This window comes from Artibeus jamaicensis, unplaced genomic scaffold (genome assembly GCF_021234435.1).
Source record: "Artibeus jamaicensis isolate MK-2021 breed Jamaican fruit bat unplaced genomic scaffold, CSHL_Jam_final contig_467, whole genome shotgun sequence".
Lineage (NCBI taxonomy): Eukaryota > Metazoa > Chordata > Mammalia > Chiroptera > Phyllostomidae > Artibeus > Artibeus jamaicensis.
In genome coordinates, this window is record NW_026521845.1 from 1,450,960 (window position 1) to 1,462,088 (window position 11,129).

The window sequence follows — 11,129 nt, forward strand, 5'->3', positions numbered from 1 at the left end:
TGCCTGGGCTGCAGGAAAGGCGACTCATGTTCTTCTCGTGCACTGGTGTCCCCTGCCTTCCCCTCTGAAGTCAGTAAGCATGTCCTCAGGTGAGGAGAAAGACGGTAATGTTTAACTGCATGTGATGTTAAACTGAATTAGAGAAAAAGTACAACTGCACATATTCAATATATGTTTTAGGTCATGTATTTATTAAATATTATTTTTCAACTTCACACTTAAAAACATCAGAACTTGCGAACTCTCAACCAGACAGGCTAAAATGACGAGGACTGATGACGGCGTTAACAAACGGACAAGGGCAGCGCTCACGCTCTGCTGTGGGAGCGCAAACTGGCAGTACCCACCGAGGCCAACCATAGATGACTCGCCCTGTGACCCAGCAGCCCAGCCCCGAGCACAGGCCCAGGAGAAGGGACGGGAGTGTTCTGAGCAGCAGTATGTGTAACAGCCAGCCCCAGCTGAAGTAATTCAAATGTCCCTTAATGTAGGGTAGACATATAAACTTTGGCATATTCACACAAATACTACGCTACACGTACCAACAAAGAAGTACTTTATGAAGTTAAAAAACGAGCTAAACGGACCTGTGGCGACAGAGAAGAAAACGGGTCACTCAGGGGTTGTGGGGATTAGCAAGGCGGAGGCACTTGTGAGGACACCTTGGGTGGCACCTGACAGTCGCCCAGCTTCACAGTAAAGCGCTCTGCGTCTTCTGTACAGACAAGTCACAGTGCACCCCAGTAAAGAAAAAACACGCCAGGGTGTGGAGGTACAGCCGCGACACAAAAGTCAACTGATTGAAGTGTGTGTCCCTTTGCTCTAGAACATGAAAACAGTTTTAAGTATGTCTGAACAAATGGTATTCCTTTTACTGGAACAGTTTCAACCTTGGCTTTTAAAGGGTCATAATACGTTTTCAGTAATTTCTGTGTTACGTAAACTAGGTTTGCTATGTTATATATGCTAGTTACTTAGCACCAAGTTTTAGCCACTCATTTTGCTAAATTTTCAGAAAACAACTAAACTCTGGCCTATAGAATTACAGTGGCTATTTCTTACAATACTCCAAAAGAATTTTGTTTTCCTATCTACTTTACAATCTGATGCCAAACAAAATTCTTTAAAATATATAACATGTATTTCCTGTTAACATTTGGGAGGAAAAGGTTTGAAAAATCTAAAAACTACCTGAGTATCCTAACACAAAATACTCTGCCCTCTGGATTGTATTTTTGGTCAATATGCCTAATACTATAAATACTAACAGTATTGGGAATGAGTTTTAACATTCATAAGGAAATACTGAATTTAACCAAATATTTAATTTCTTATTAAATATTTTGAGGAAAGTGCAAGTAAAAAGATAAACATTTTAAAAGGGTTATGAGCAAGAATTAACAACAGTATCTGAAATTATGCCTGTAAACATACAGAACTCTGGGCTACAATATATATAAGGCAAGAGTGAATATAAATACAGGGACTTTAGAGAAATACCTGAAGTTACAATGTCAGATGTACATATGGAATAGAATGCTTTGTGCTGGGTGCATGACCTAGAGCACAAACTACAAATCTTAGTGTTAACCAGAACTTCCTGAGCGGCCGACACTGCACGTATCAATGGTGGTATGCGAGACCCACTTTTTTTTTCAGAGACTGTTGCTGTTTTTGACTTTGCTGCTGCCACCACCTTCAAGGCACAGATCCAGGTGCTCGTTAATCTGAGACTCCACAACTTCGCTCTGACAGACAGGACAGCTGACCTTTCTGCTGGGACCAGATGAACTGCTGGAATTCTGCGCCACAGCCACGGGATGTGAGCTACACTCTGGATCATTCCCACCGCTCTGTGTTTTCTCTTTCTTGATGAAAAATTTGTTAAAAACAGTCCTGTCTTCCAGCCTCGGCCGTTTACTCAGGAACTCGTTTTTAGACGCACTCTCGCCCTGGGATGCGCGCGTCAACTCCGCCGCTTTCAGAGAATTTCTCAGAGCCGTCTCAGAGGAGGACGCCTTTCTCTGAGAACTAGAAGGGGCGGAGTTTTTACTGACGTCACCACCGGTTCCACTTTTCCACGGGGACCCAGTCACGGTCCAGAAGGCCTTCTGACTGGCAGCTGACACTCTAGGAAAGTAGTTGCTTAAAACATTTTGGGGGCTGCTGCTGAGAACAGGAGAGACCAGAGGCCCTGTCTTCCTCAAACCACTCTGCTCAGATTTCAGCTCAGCGTTAGGACTTGGTCTTCCGACATTGGCCGAGTGGTCCTGACTTAGAAGATCTCGGGTTTTGGTGATAGCACGTGGGGTGGCGCACTTCCCAGACGAAGGTGCCTTGTTTGTTCCTCCTAGAACACGTCCTTTCCCACTGAATGGGACAACTCTGTTGGGTTTATCTGCAAAAGATAACCAAGTAAAGTTTTCCTTGAGTCAAAACTAATACAGCAACAAATATCCAGCCAACGGGTAGTTTTTGAAAACAAACGCTGTTTCATCCTCATTTAGATCCATATAACTACCTATTAATGAAAGGAAAAATTTTACTGTCCGAGAACTCATACTGGGCACGTGGAGGACAGAACACGCTCTGCTACGCAGACACGGCGTCCCACCGTGCCGAGGCCAACGCGGACTCTGAGTTTCACGGCGGGGGACCTGCCACCGCACTGGCTTCCTCACAACAAGGAGAACGCACTCTCCACAGACCTTCCTCGACAACTCCACGACTTACCATCTCAGGTTTGGGGGACACAACTCAGGTCCCTGGGTCCTATCACATCCAATCCGCAACTTCCCAGGGAGCATTTTTAAGAATAATCTGGCTGCCTCTCAAAAGGCAGGGACCCCGGACTTCAGTCTGAAGGTGAAGTCCTAGCACACACGTCATACTCTTCTCCCAGTGACAGTACAGACACCCAGGGAGAAGCCACCTGCACAGAATCCAACTGATAGGAAGGGCTGTAGTGACAGCTTGCATTCTGTGCACTGTTTTTTGAATGACTTTTTATTCTGACAATCTTTTTGCCTTATGTTTTCTAATGACTCACCAAGTCAAGATAGGGGAGTCAAGATAGGGAAATGGGGTTTTACCCTCAAATACTATCAGTGGAAACGATTTCTACTTTTACGTCCACCTATAGAGAGCACAGGATGTTTTTCTACCATCTCCACTCGAAAGCTTCTAGACACAATCCTTAAGCTTCTCTTAACACCCGTTCTCTAAAGGACAGTCCCGTCGTCCTCACTGTAGCTGCGGCTGTGGGAGAGCTGGGAGAATGTACACCGAGTTACCTTTATTGTCTGCAGCTGCTAGTTTGGTCTTTCCCTTGCCTTTTCGGGAGTAGTTCTCTGGCTCCTTGATCTTCACGTACGTGCCTCCGCAGGTGCTCTGGTGCTCGGCCCACCAGTAGTCGTGGGCGGAGGGCGCCCTGTTGGTCGCCCGCTTGACGTAGCCGTAGTAGGGCTTCCTGAACTGGCACGGCCCGTCACAGCGCCACCAGTGCCGCCGGTACTCGTCCACCTCGTCGTGGAAGGTGTGGTATATCTGGGGGAGAGACGGGTCTCAGCGTTCGGTGGGCAAGTGAACAGTTTTCAGGAAATAGGTAAGACACGTTGTTTTAAAGCCTTCCAGTTTCCCAGAGCTTTCTGAAATTTTATTTTGGGAAAGACAGCAACTATATTAGCTTCTGTTCAAAAGTTCATTTTAATGGGAAAGAGCAGCAGTTAATACTTAACAAACTGTGTCAAGATTGAAAAATGTGGACCGCCCCCCCAAAAAAAAAACCTTACAAGAAAACACAAAGCCATTGTATGTGTTCGAAGTTTTAGAAAGCAAATTTTAAAATGATCAAAAATTAGGGTGAAGACAAGAGTTCATGTAATGCCATAGTAGTAAGTAAGAACGGTCCCCAACGAGTACTAGCCCCAAAGGCTCTGGAGGACTATGTCTGTACGCGCTGGACCCCGACCACGCAGACATCTTGCCCGGTGCAGCCCCCGCTGAAGCCCGCTCTGCGCATTTGCACGGCTCTTTGCTCGTGTCTTTGTAATAAGCCAGTGGGCTATCATTTTGTCTATTTACAGATGAAACAGTCTCCAGAATTCGAATGTTTCCATCTTCACGCCACTAGTGGCTAATCCGAGCTTGGCCCAGTGAAGGTGCGCTCAGTATTTGCTGACTGAGTGCACAGAGAGCTCCATTCACTTGAGCAAAATTCTCTGTGGATGTGCTTTTCACTCTTCAATCAGGACCATTTTGCTTCACCCCCTGGACAAAATGTTACTTAGAACTCAAGCAGAAGACAGAGAAGAGTTTTGATGGAAAGGGAGGTCAGCCCTCCCACCTGGGTGGCAATGAGATGGCAGGGCACCCTTTAAAACAGACGCTCCTAAATAACACTGAGTACCGTCCTTCTGGCTTCTCAGTGGGACATTCCGATCTGCATAAGATAAGGAGCATCTGCGTATAAGGTTTTTAAAGTCAAAGACAATGTAACTTTTTAATAAATTCCCCTTGTAGGAAAGAATGCTACACTTTCCATAACTCTACAGATAACTAAAATTCTGTTACTTAGCAAGCATGCAAACTGCACATTGTGTTCGGAGAAGAGACTGGAGGACAGAGGTTTGGGGCAGAGGGATGGAGGATGCTGCTTTCTCTCACACTGAGAACTCTGCTTACTAAGTCACTGACAAAAAATCCGGGAATTGCCTCTGTTTTGCTTCCATCTCCCATAACTCCTGCAGCCTGGGAGTGTGACTTTTTAACAATGCAGTCACTAAAATAAAAATGTTCTGCAGTGTGAAGCTGGATGCCCTGTGGGGTTTGTTATAACAGATGTAACCTGACAAAGCAAGGGTGTCCACTCGATCACACCTCTCCTACATAAAAACACACCGGCATCCAAGATAAAAGAATGTATCCTCTTCCCACTGAGCAACAGGAAGTATACCAGGACCCTGCTTCAAGTACAAATTCTAAGGTGGAAGGTTTTTATACTGACATTACTTTTTTGATAACCTAGATTTTATGTGATTGTTATTTAGTGCAAGCTACTTTCTTCATGGTGAAAGTAACTGTGCCCACTAATTATACGAGTGCTTTAGAAACACTGACAGCTAGAAAAAAATACATCGAGTGTGAGCACTTCTCATTCTTTGTCACACTGGCCTTTATTGCATTTTAAAGGAAGGAAAAACCCAAAATAGTGAAGAACTTTTTTAAATTTGTTTTTTTAATTGAATTTTAGAGAGAGAGGAAGGGGGGAGAGAGAGGGAGGGAGAGATTCATTTGTTCTTCCACACTTGCTTATACATTCATTGGCTGACTTTCATATGTGCCCTGACTAGGGATCGAACCTGCAGCCTTGGTGTGTGGGGATGCTGCTCTAACCAACTGGTTACTGGCCAGGCCAAAGTACCAAAGAAGTCAATCTACGTTGGAATGAATGTTCTATTTGGTTCACTTGTGGGGCGCTAGCTACATTAAATACCTCATGTAGAGGTCCAGGAAGAGCAGTAAGAGTCACCCTGTGTTCACAGACGACAGAATAAAATACTGGGGAAGGTTCAGTATCTGAGGAGACTCAGAGGACAGAGGAGTCACGGCCCACTGGGAAGACGAGAGCTTGCTGACAAAGAACAGAAATGGCGTGTTTGGGGGAGGGTTTTGAGGAAAGGCACGGTGGTGACAGGTTCAGTTAGACACACAAGACCTAAGCAGGGGAATTGTGGGAGGTAAGACAAAAGCAACAGAGCATTTATTTGATAAAATGAAGTAATAACAATAAAAACAACTGAGTTCTAATAAACTGCAAAAATGTTTTGCATGTAAACATTCTGCGATTTCCTTGTGATTACGTGTCGCAGTGTATTTAACGGGTGGCCCAACGCAACTCTTCCAGCCTGGCCCAGGGACGCCACAAGGTCGGACACCCTGTCATGGCAGGAAACTGACAGGTAGAAGAGTTAAACCAGCAGGCCCCACAGTCAGTAACTGGTGTGAGCCCGAGCAGTCGGACTCCTGCATCCCAGGCTCTGCCATCTGCCCCAACGTGGTGTTGACACGGGAATCAAAGGAGACCGCAGAGGAACAGAAGGACGTAGAAATGGGAGCAGAATCCAGACTGGACTGGAGAAGGAGACGATGAGGGACCAGGCCAGGCGGGAGGGGTCGCAGGCCTCGGGCGCGGCTGTCTGTGCTGCCGCCCCACTCTGCTCCTCCGAGACCAGCCAGCCGGCTTCCCCAGGCCTCTCACTCCCGGGCCAGCCCTCCGGGGCAGCATTTGTTCTCCCCGGTTCTCCGTGTTTAACTAGGTCCCAGGAACGACTACAGGAAGAAATTCTAACTGGCACCCACACGTGTGGCTCCACCTACCGTGATGTTGGCCCCCGTCAGGCAGTTGATGCGATGCATGTGCTTACAAAACTCGGGGCCGTGTCCTTCCCGGTCTTTATCGTTGTTGGTGACAAACAAATAGGCGTGTATCATCTCATGCAGGAGGGTCTGAAACAGAGAACAATCACTCTGTGACACTTTTGAAATAAAAATGCGTTTTCCCACTCGACCTGGGGTCTCACCCTTCTTTGGCTCCCAGACTCCTTTCAGAAGCTGGTAAGAAGCTGTGGGCCATCTCTCTAAAAGACATCCTCACACAAGTGCACAGCACCGTGCACAGAACCGCTGGAGCTCTGTGTGCGACTCTGCTCAGGAGCGCCAATTCATCCATTCACTGAAATCCAGAAGAGGCCAGTGGGTTCACTGCATAAAAATTTTACAGTTCTCACTATGATTTACATAATGAGAACATTTGAACACCTGAGGGGGGGGCGATTTACAATTCTGTCTGAAGGGGAAAAACACCTTAAGTGAACAAACTCAGAAAAATATATGGGCAACTCACCTCCCAGGCTACTAATTCCTAAACTATAAAGAGCTCCTAAAGTCATAAGGAAAACGACCAACAACGCAATTTTGAAATGGGTCACAGTCACAGAGTTCAGAGAAAAAGAGATGTAAATAACCCATTCACATGAAAAAATGTCCAACTCCATTTATAAAACAAAGGCAAATTAATACTATACTAGTATACCACTTCTTGCTTATGAAGGTCAGTAAAGCTGATAAGGTACTTAAAATAAAAACAAAAAATTAGTTACGTGTGACACCATCACTAAAGCCGAGGACGACAAACATTCCCACGTCTCTGGCAGGAGTGCAGAACAGTACAGCTCCTGTGCAGGATTTGAGGACACCTAACACCACTACAAGTGCACTTACCCTGCTACCCAGCAATACCCCCAGACTAACACAAAACGTCCCAGTCCCGAGTATTTTCATTGTGGCATTGTTTACAATGGCCAGAGCTCAGAAATAAGTGTTTAGCACTAGGGAGGGGCCTGGCTGAATGAACTAGGGTGCATCCACGTAATGGAATACTGTACAGCCATAAAGAATGAAAGAAGATCTCTAGGAAATGATGTGGGAAAACCAACTGAGTGTATTGTTTTAATGTAAAGTTTCAAAACAAGCTAATAAAACCAACTGCACTCCACACCAAGGATGGAGAAATTTAAGTGCAAATTTAACAAAAGCATTTAACGCTGCTGTTTCATAATTTGTTCTAAAAATTGCAAATACATTTTTAACTATATTTTATCATTTATGCTGTTACAGTTGTCCCAAATTTACCCCCTTTGCCCTCCCCATTCCCTCAGGCAACCCCCACTCCGTCATCCGTGACCATGGGTCCTGCCTGTATGTCCTGTGGCTGCTCTCTCCCCTGTGCTGTCCTTCACACCCCCAGGACTGTTCTGTGACTGCCCATCTGTACTTCTCACTCCCTTCATCTTTTTTGCCCATCTCCCCCAACACCCTCCCATCTGGCAGCCATCAAAATGTTCTCTGTACCTATGCTTCTGTTTCTATTCTGCTTGTTTATTTTGGTTTTTAGATCTAACTGCTGACAGATATGTATTTATGGCCATTTTATTGTTCATATCTTTATTCTTCTTAAAGAAGACCTTTAATATTTCATATAATGCTAGTTTGATGATGATGATGAACTCCTTTAGCTTTTTCATGTCTGGGAAGCTCTTTATCTGTCCTTCAATTCTAAATGATTGTTTTGCTGGGTAGAGCAATCTTGGTTGTAGGCCCTTGCTTTTCATTACTTTGAATATTTCTTGCCAATCCTTTCTAGCCTGCAAAGTTTCAGAAATCAGCTGTCAGTCTTACAGGAGCTCCCCTATAGGTAACTAATTGTTTTTCTCTTGCTGCTTTTAAGATTCTCTTTGTATTTAACCTTTGGTATTTTAATTATGATGTATCATTTTTATTTAGGGTTTTTAGGGTATTTTTATTTAATAATTTTATTATGAAATGTCCCTTTTGTTTCATAGTACAACTTATTCCCTTAAAATGTTTAGTCTGGTACTAATATAACCACAACACTTTTCTCTTGTTAAGTGTTTGGAGGATATACATTTTCTTATCTTTTTAAATTTAACATGAGTTTTTAAATGTGTCGCTTTTAATCTAATATGTCATTCCATGTCTTTAACTGGGGTGTTTAGTCTATTTATACTTAATATAATTACTGCCATTGTGTTTAATATAATTACTGATGTATGCTTACCTTTCTTTCTTAAATTAATCAAGCATTTCCATCTAACCATTTGACATTCAGTAGCTATTTACTTTTTTAAAAATTGTGGTAGAATACCAGTAACCTAAAATTTGCCATCTTAACCATTTTTAAACATACAGTTCAGTAGTGTTATGTATATTCTTCATTGTGAGACCCACTACATTTTATTTTCCTTAAAAACAGCATCCCTCATTTTTCTAAGCACATTTTAACGTATTTCCCATCCAACCTCCACCACCCTCTGCTCCTCTGTGCTCACATTTCAAGTGGGATAAGTGGGGCAAGACAAGTCACCCTGTGTGCGTCTTGGAGACTTTCAGGCATTTACTAGGCTTGACTACAGAGTTTCCACTGCTGCTCTTTGGCGGCAGGAGAGACCACCACCTCCGCTGTTTAGAGTGGCCGGCCTTGTGCCAGCTGGTTTTGCCAGCTCAGCAGATGTCCTGGGAGGGCAGCACCACAGGTGGGTAGTGTAAGAGAGTCAAAACTGGTGTCTTGATAGAAAAATTTGGATTCCTAAGTTTTTCTGTTTCTAAATATGCACCTTAAACCAGCTACTTAACGTCACTGAACCTTAATTTGCTCATGTATAGAAATAAGGGTATATTCAGTATATAACACATACTGAAATTTATAAATTATTGTAAGTATCAAGTTAGATACTATGCCTGAAAGCCTTAAAATTTAAAGCACTATAAAAATATAAGGCAATCATTACTATGTGCCCCACAATTAAAGTTTGCAATGAGAGAATACGGAGGGGTTTTTTACATGCACAGAGAGGTTAATTCAGTCTAAATCAGTAAGAATCTCTAAATTAATGGGCTAAGAATCAAGTTTATGCAAAGAATACCTCCACAAGATCCCTTCTTGGTCTCAACTTTAAAAGGGGTTCGCTGAGACGGATGGAGCACATTCCACCTCTCCCTTCATAGGTGCAGATCCCAGCACACCTGAAAGACAAACAGCGCCAGAGCGTCATCTGCCAGATACACACAAAAGGCAAACCTGAAAGGTCAGGCAGGTCCTGATACATTCTTGAGCAGTTCACACAAGAGAACTCCACAGCCGATGGCTTTATTAAAAGCATCCCCACGTTGTTAAAAGAGACCTGCATCTCACCCCAGGCAGGGCGCTACGTGAGGGACGGTGGCTTCCCCTCCCCCAGCCAGGCTGCCAAAGCTCTGGAAGATAGTGTTCTGCCGCTCCCTTCTCCTTCTTCCGAATTATCATCACTTGGGGGCGGTATCAGCCCCATCTCCACCAACATATTTCCAAAGCTGTAAGTCTTATTTTTTGCTTGAATACTACCTAGTTTTAGGTAGTACATAACCACCTGTTGAACTTGTTAATAAAACTCCGTTCACGTACAGGCCTACACTTTCCCGTCGGGATTTCTCCAACTTAGCGTGTGGGAAAGGGGTCCGAGGGGCATCCCTGAAGACCCCTTGGGTCTAGAACTACGGGAATGCCACCCCCGCCTCCAACTCTAACGCCCGGCTCACTGCTAAGTGCTGGTGTCCTAACGGCACAGAGGAAAGGACAAGTCCTGAGCCCTAAGGAACCAGCAAAAGACAAATCAGAGATGTGCTCGTTGATTTTCAAATGAGGTGAGATTCCTAGAAACACCCTTTTTTTTTTCATTGTGTCCGTGGTAAGTCAAACGGTACTGATCTGAGCCACACAGCTTTCTTAAAGCTGTTTCGGCGGGGAAGAGACGGCGGGGACGGAGAAATACACCAGAGGAACCGCCTGGTCCGACACCGGGCAGTCGCGGGTGGGGAAGGGGGAAGGGGGACAGGAGGAGCCCTGCCCGCCTCCCCCGCAGCCGGTGGGTTTGGGACTCACAGGGTCATTCGCCTGCTCCACTTCACCTCCACGGCCTCCAGCTGGCCCCAGAAGAACCGATCGTTGAACTGCACGAACAGGGCCTGCAGATCCGGGGTGGGATCCACCAACTCCCAGGACTCGTCCACCAGTGATAGGGGCTCCTGAGCCTGACCGAGCTTCGAAACCGGCAAGTTCCACTCCTCCTGAAGCCGTAGTGCCAAAACCAGGTCCTCATCCATCACTGCCAGGCTCCCAGGTGGGGTCCGCCAGCATTAGGCTCACTCCGGGGCGCTACTTCCCGTCACTAAGGCTCCAAGGGCCGCGTAGAGCTCTTAGAATATACCGGCTGTTGGGCTATCAGCTCGGCCCACGGGTCTCGCGATAACTCAGGGGAAACTGGCTCGAGAACGAGAACTGAGTTTGCCCCAAACGCCGAAGCCAAGATTCTGAGGTTTAAGAAAAAGAACTCAGCATGACACCTTCTAATGGGCTCAAAACCTGGGTTCCCAGAACTCTGGCAAAGGACGGTTTCAGGAAGCTCCTACCTCCTTCACGAAAAGTCCGTGATTTCAAAAACATCACGGTACGCGCATGTGCAGTACTTCGTAACTCTCGGCCTCGCCCCCCACTCACTTCCGCGTTAGCTCCT

At 45.4% G+C, this 11,129-nt stretch overlaps 1 protein-coding gene across 1 annotated transcript; it reads right to left on the reverse strand.

The window, feature by feature from the left end:
- Window positions 1–163: 163 nt before the first annotated feature.
- On the reverse strand, window positions 164–11,102 carry SPRTN (SprT-like N-terminal domain). The gene is made up of 5 exons (XM_037136760.2): window positions 10,499–11,102; window positions 9,504–9,603; window positions 6,379–6,507; window positions 3,294–3,546; window positions 164–2,398 (listed from the first exon to the last, which is right to left on the reverse strand). The coding sequence occupies exons 1-5, from the start codon at window positions 10,717–10,719 to the stop codon at window positions 1,656–1,658; spliced, it is 1,446 nt and encodes a 481-aa protein (XP_036992655.2). The 5' UTR covers window positions 10,720–11,102; the 3' UTR covers window positions 164–1,655.
- Between the last annotated feature and the right edge of the window lie 27 nt (window positions 11,103–11,129).

Bases quoted from the DNA above. Each gene is read 5' to 3' on its own strand.
- SPRTN (XM_037136760.2), bottom strand. From the start codon at position 10,719: ATGGATGAGGACCTGGTTTTGGCACTACGGCTTCAGGAGGAGTGGAAC. The intron at 9,604-10,498 runs GTGAGTCCCAAA...TTTGTCTTTCAG, and splicing joins TGGAGCAGGCGAATGACCCT to GTGTGCTGGGATCTGCACCT. The intron at 2,399-3,293 runs GTAACTCGGTGT...TATCTTTTGCAG, and splicing joins AGCAGCTGCAGACAATAAAG to ATAAACCCAACAGAGTTGTC.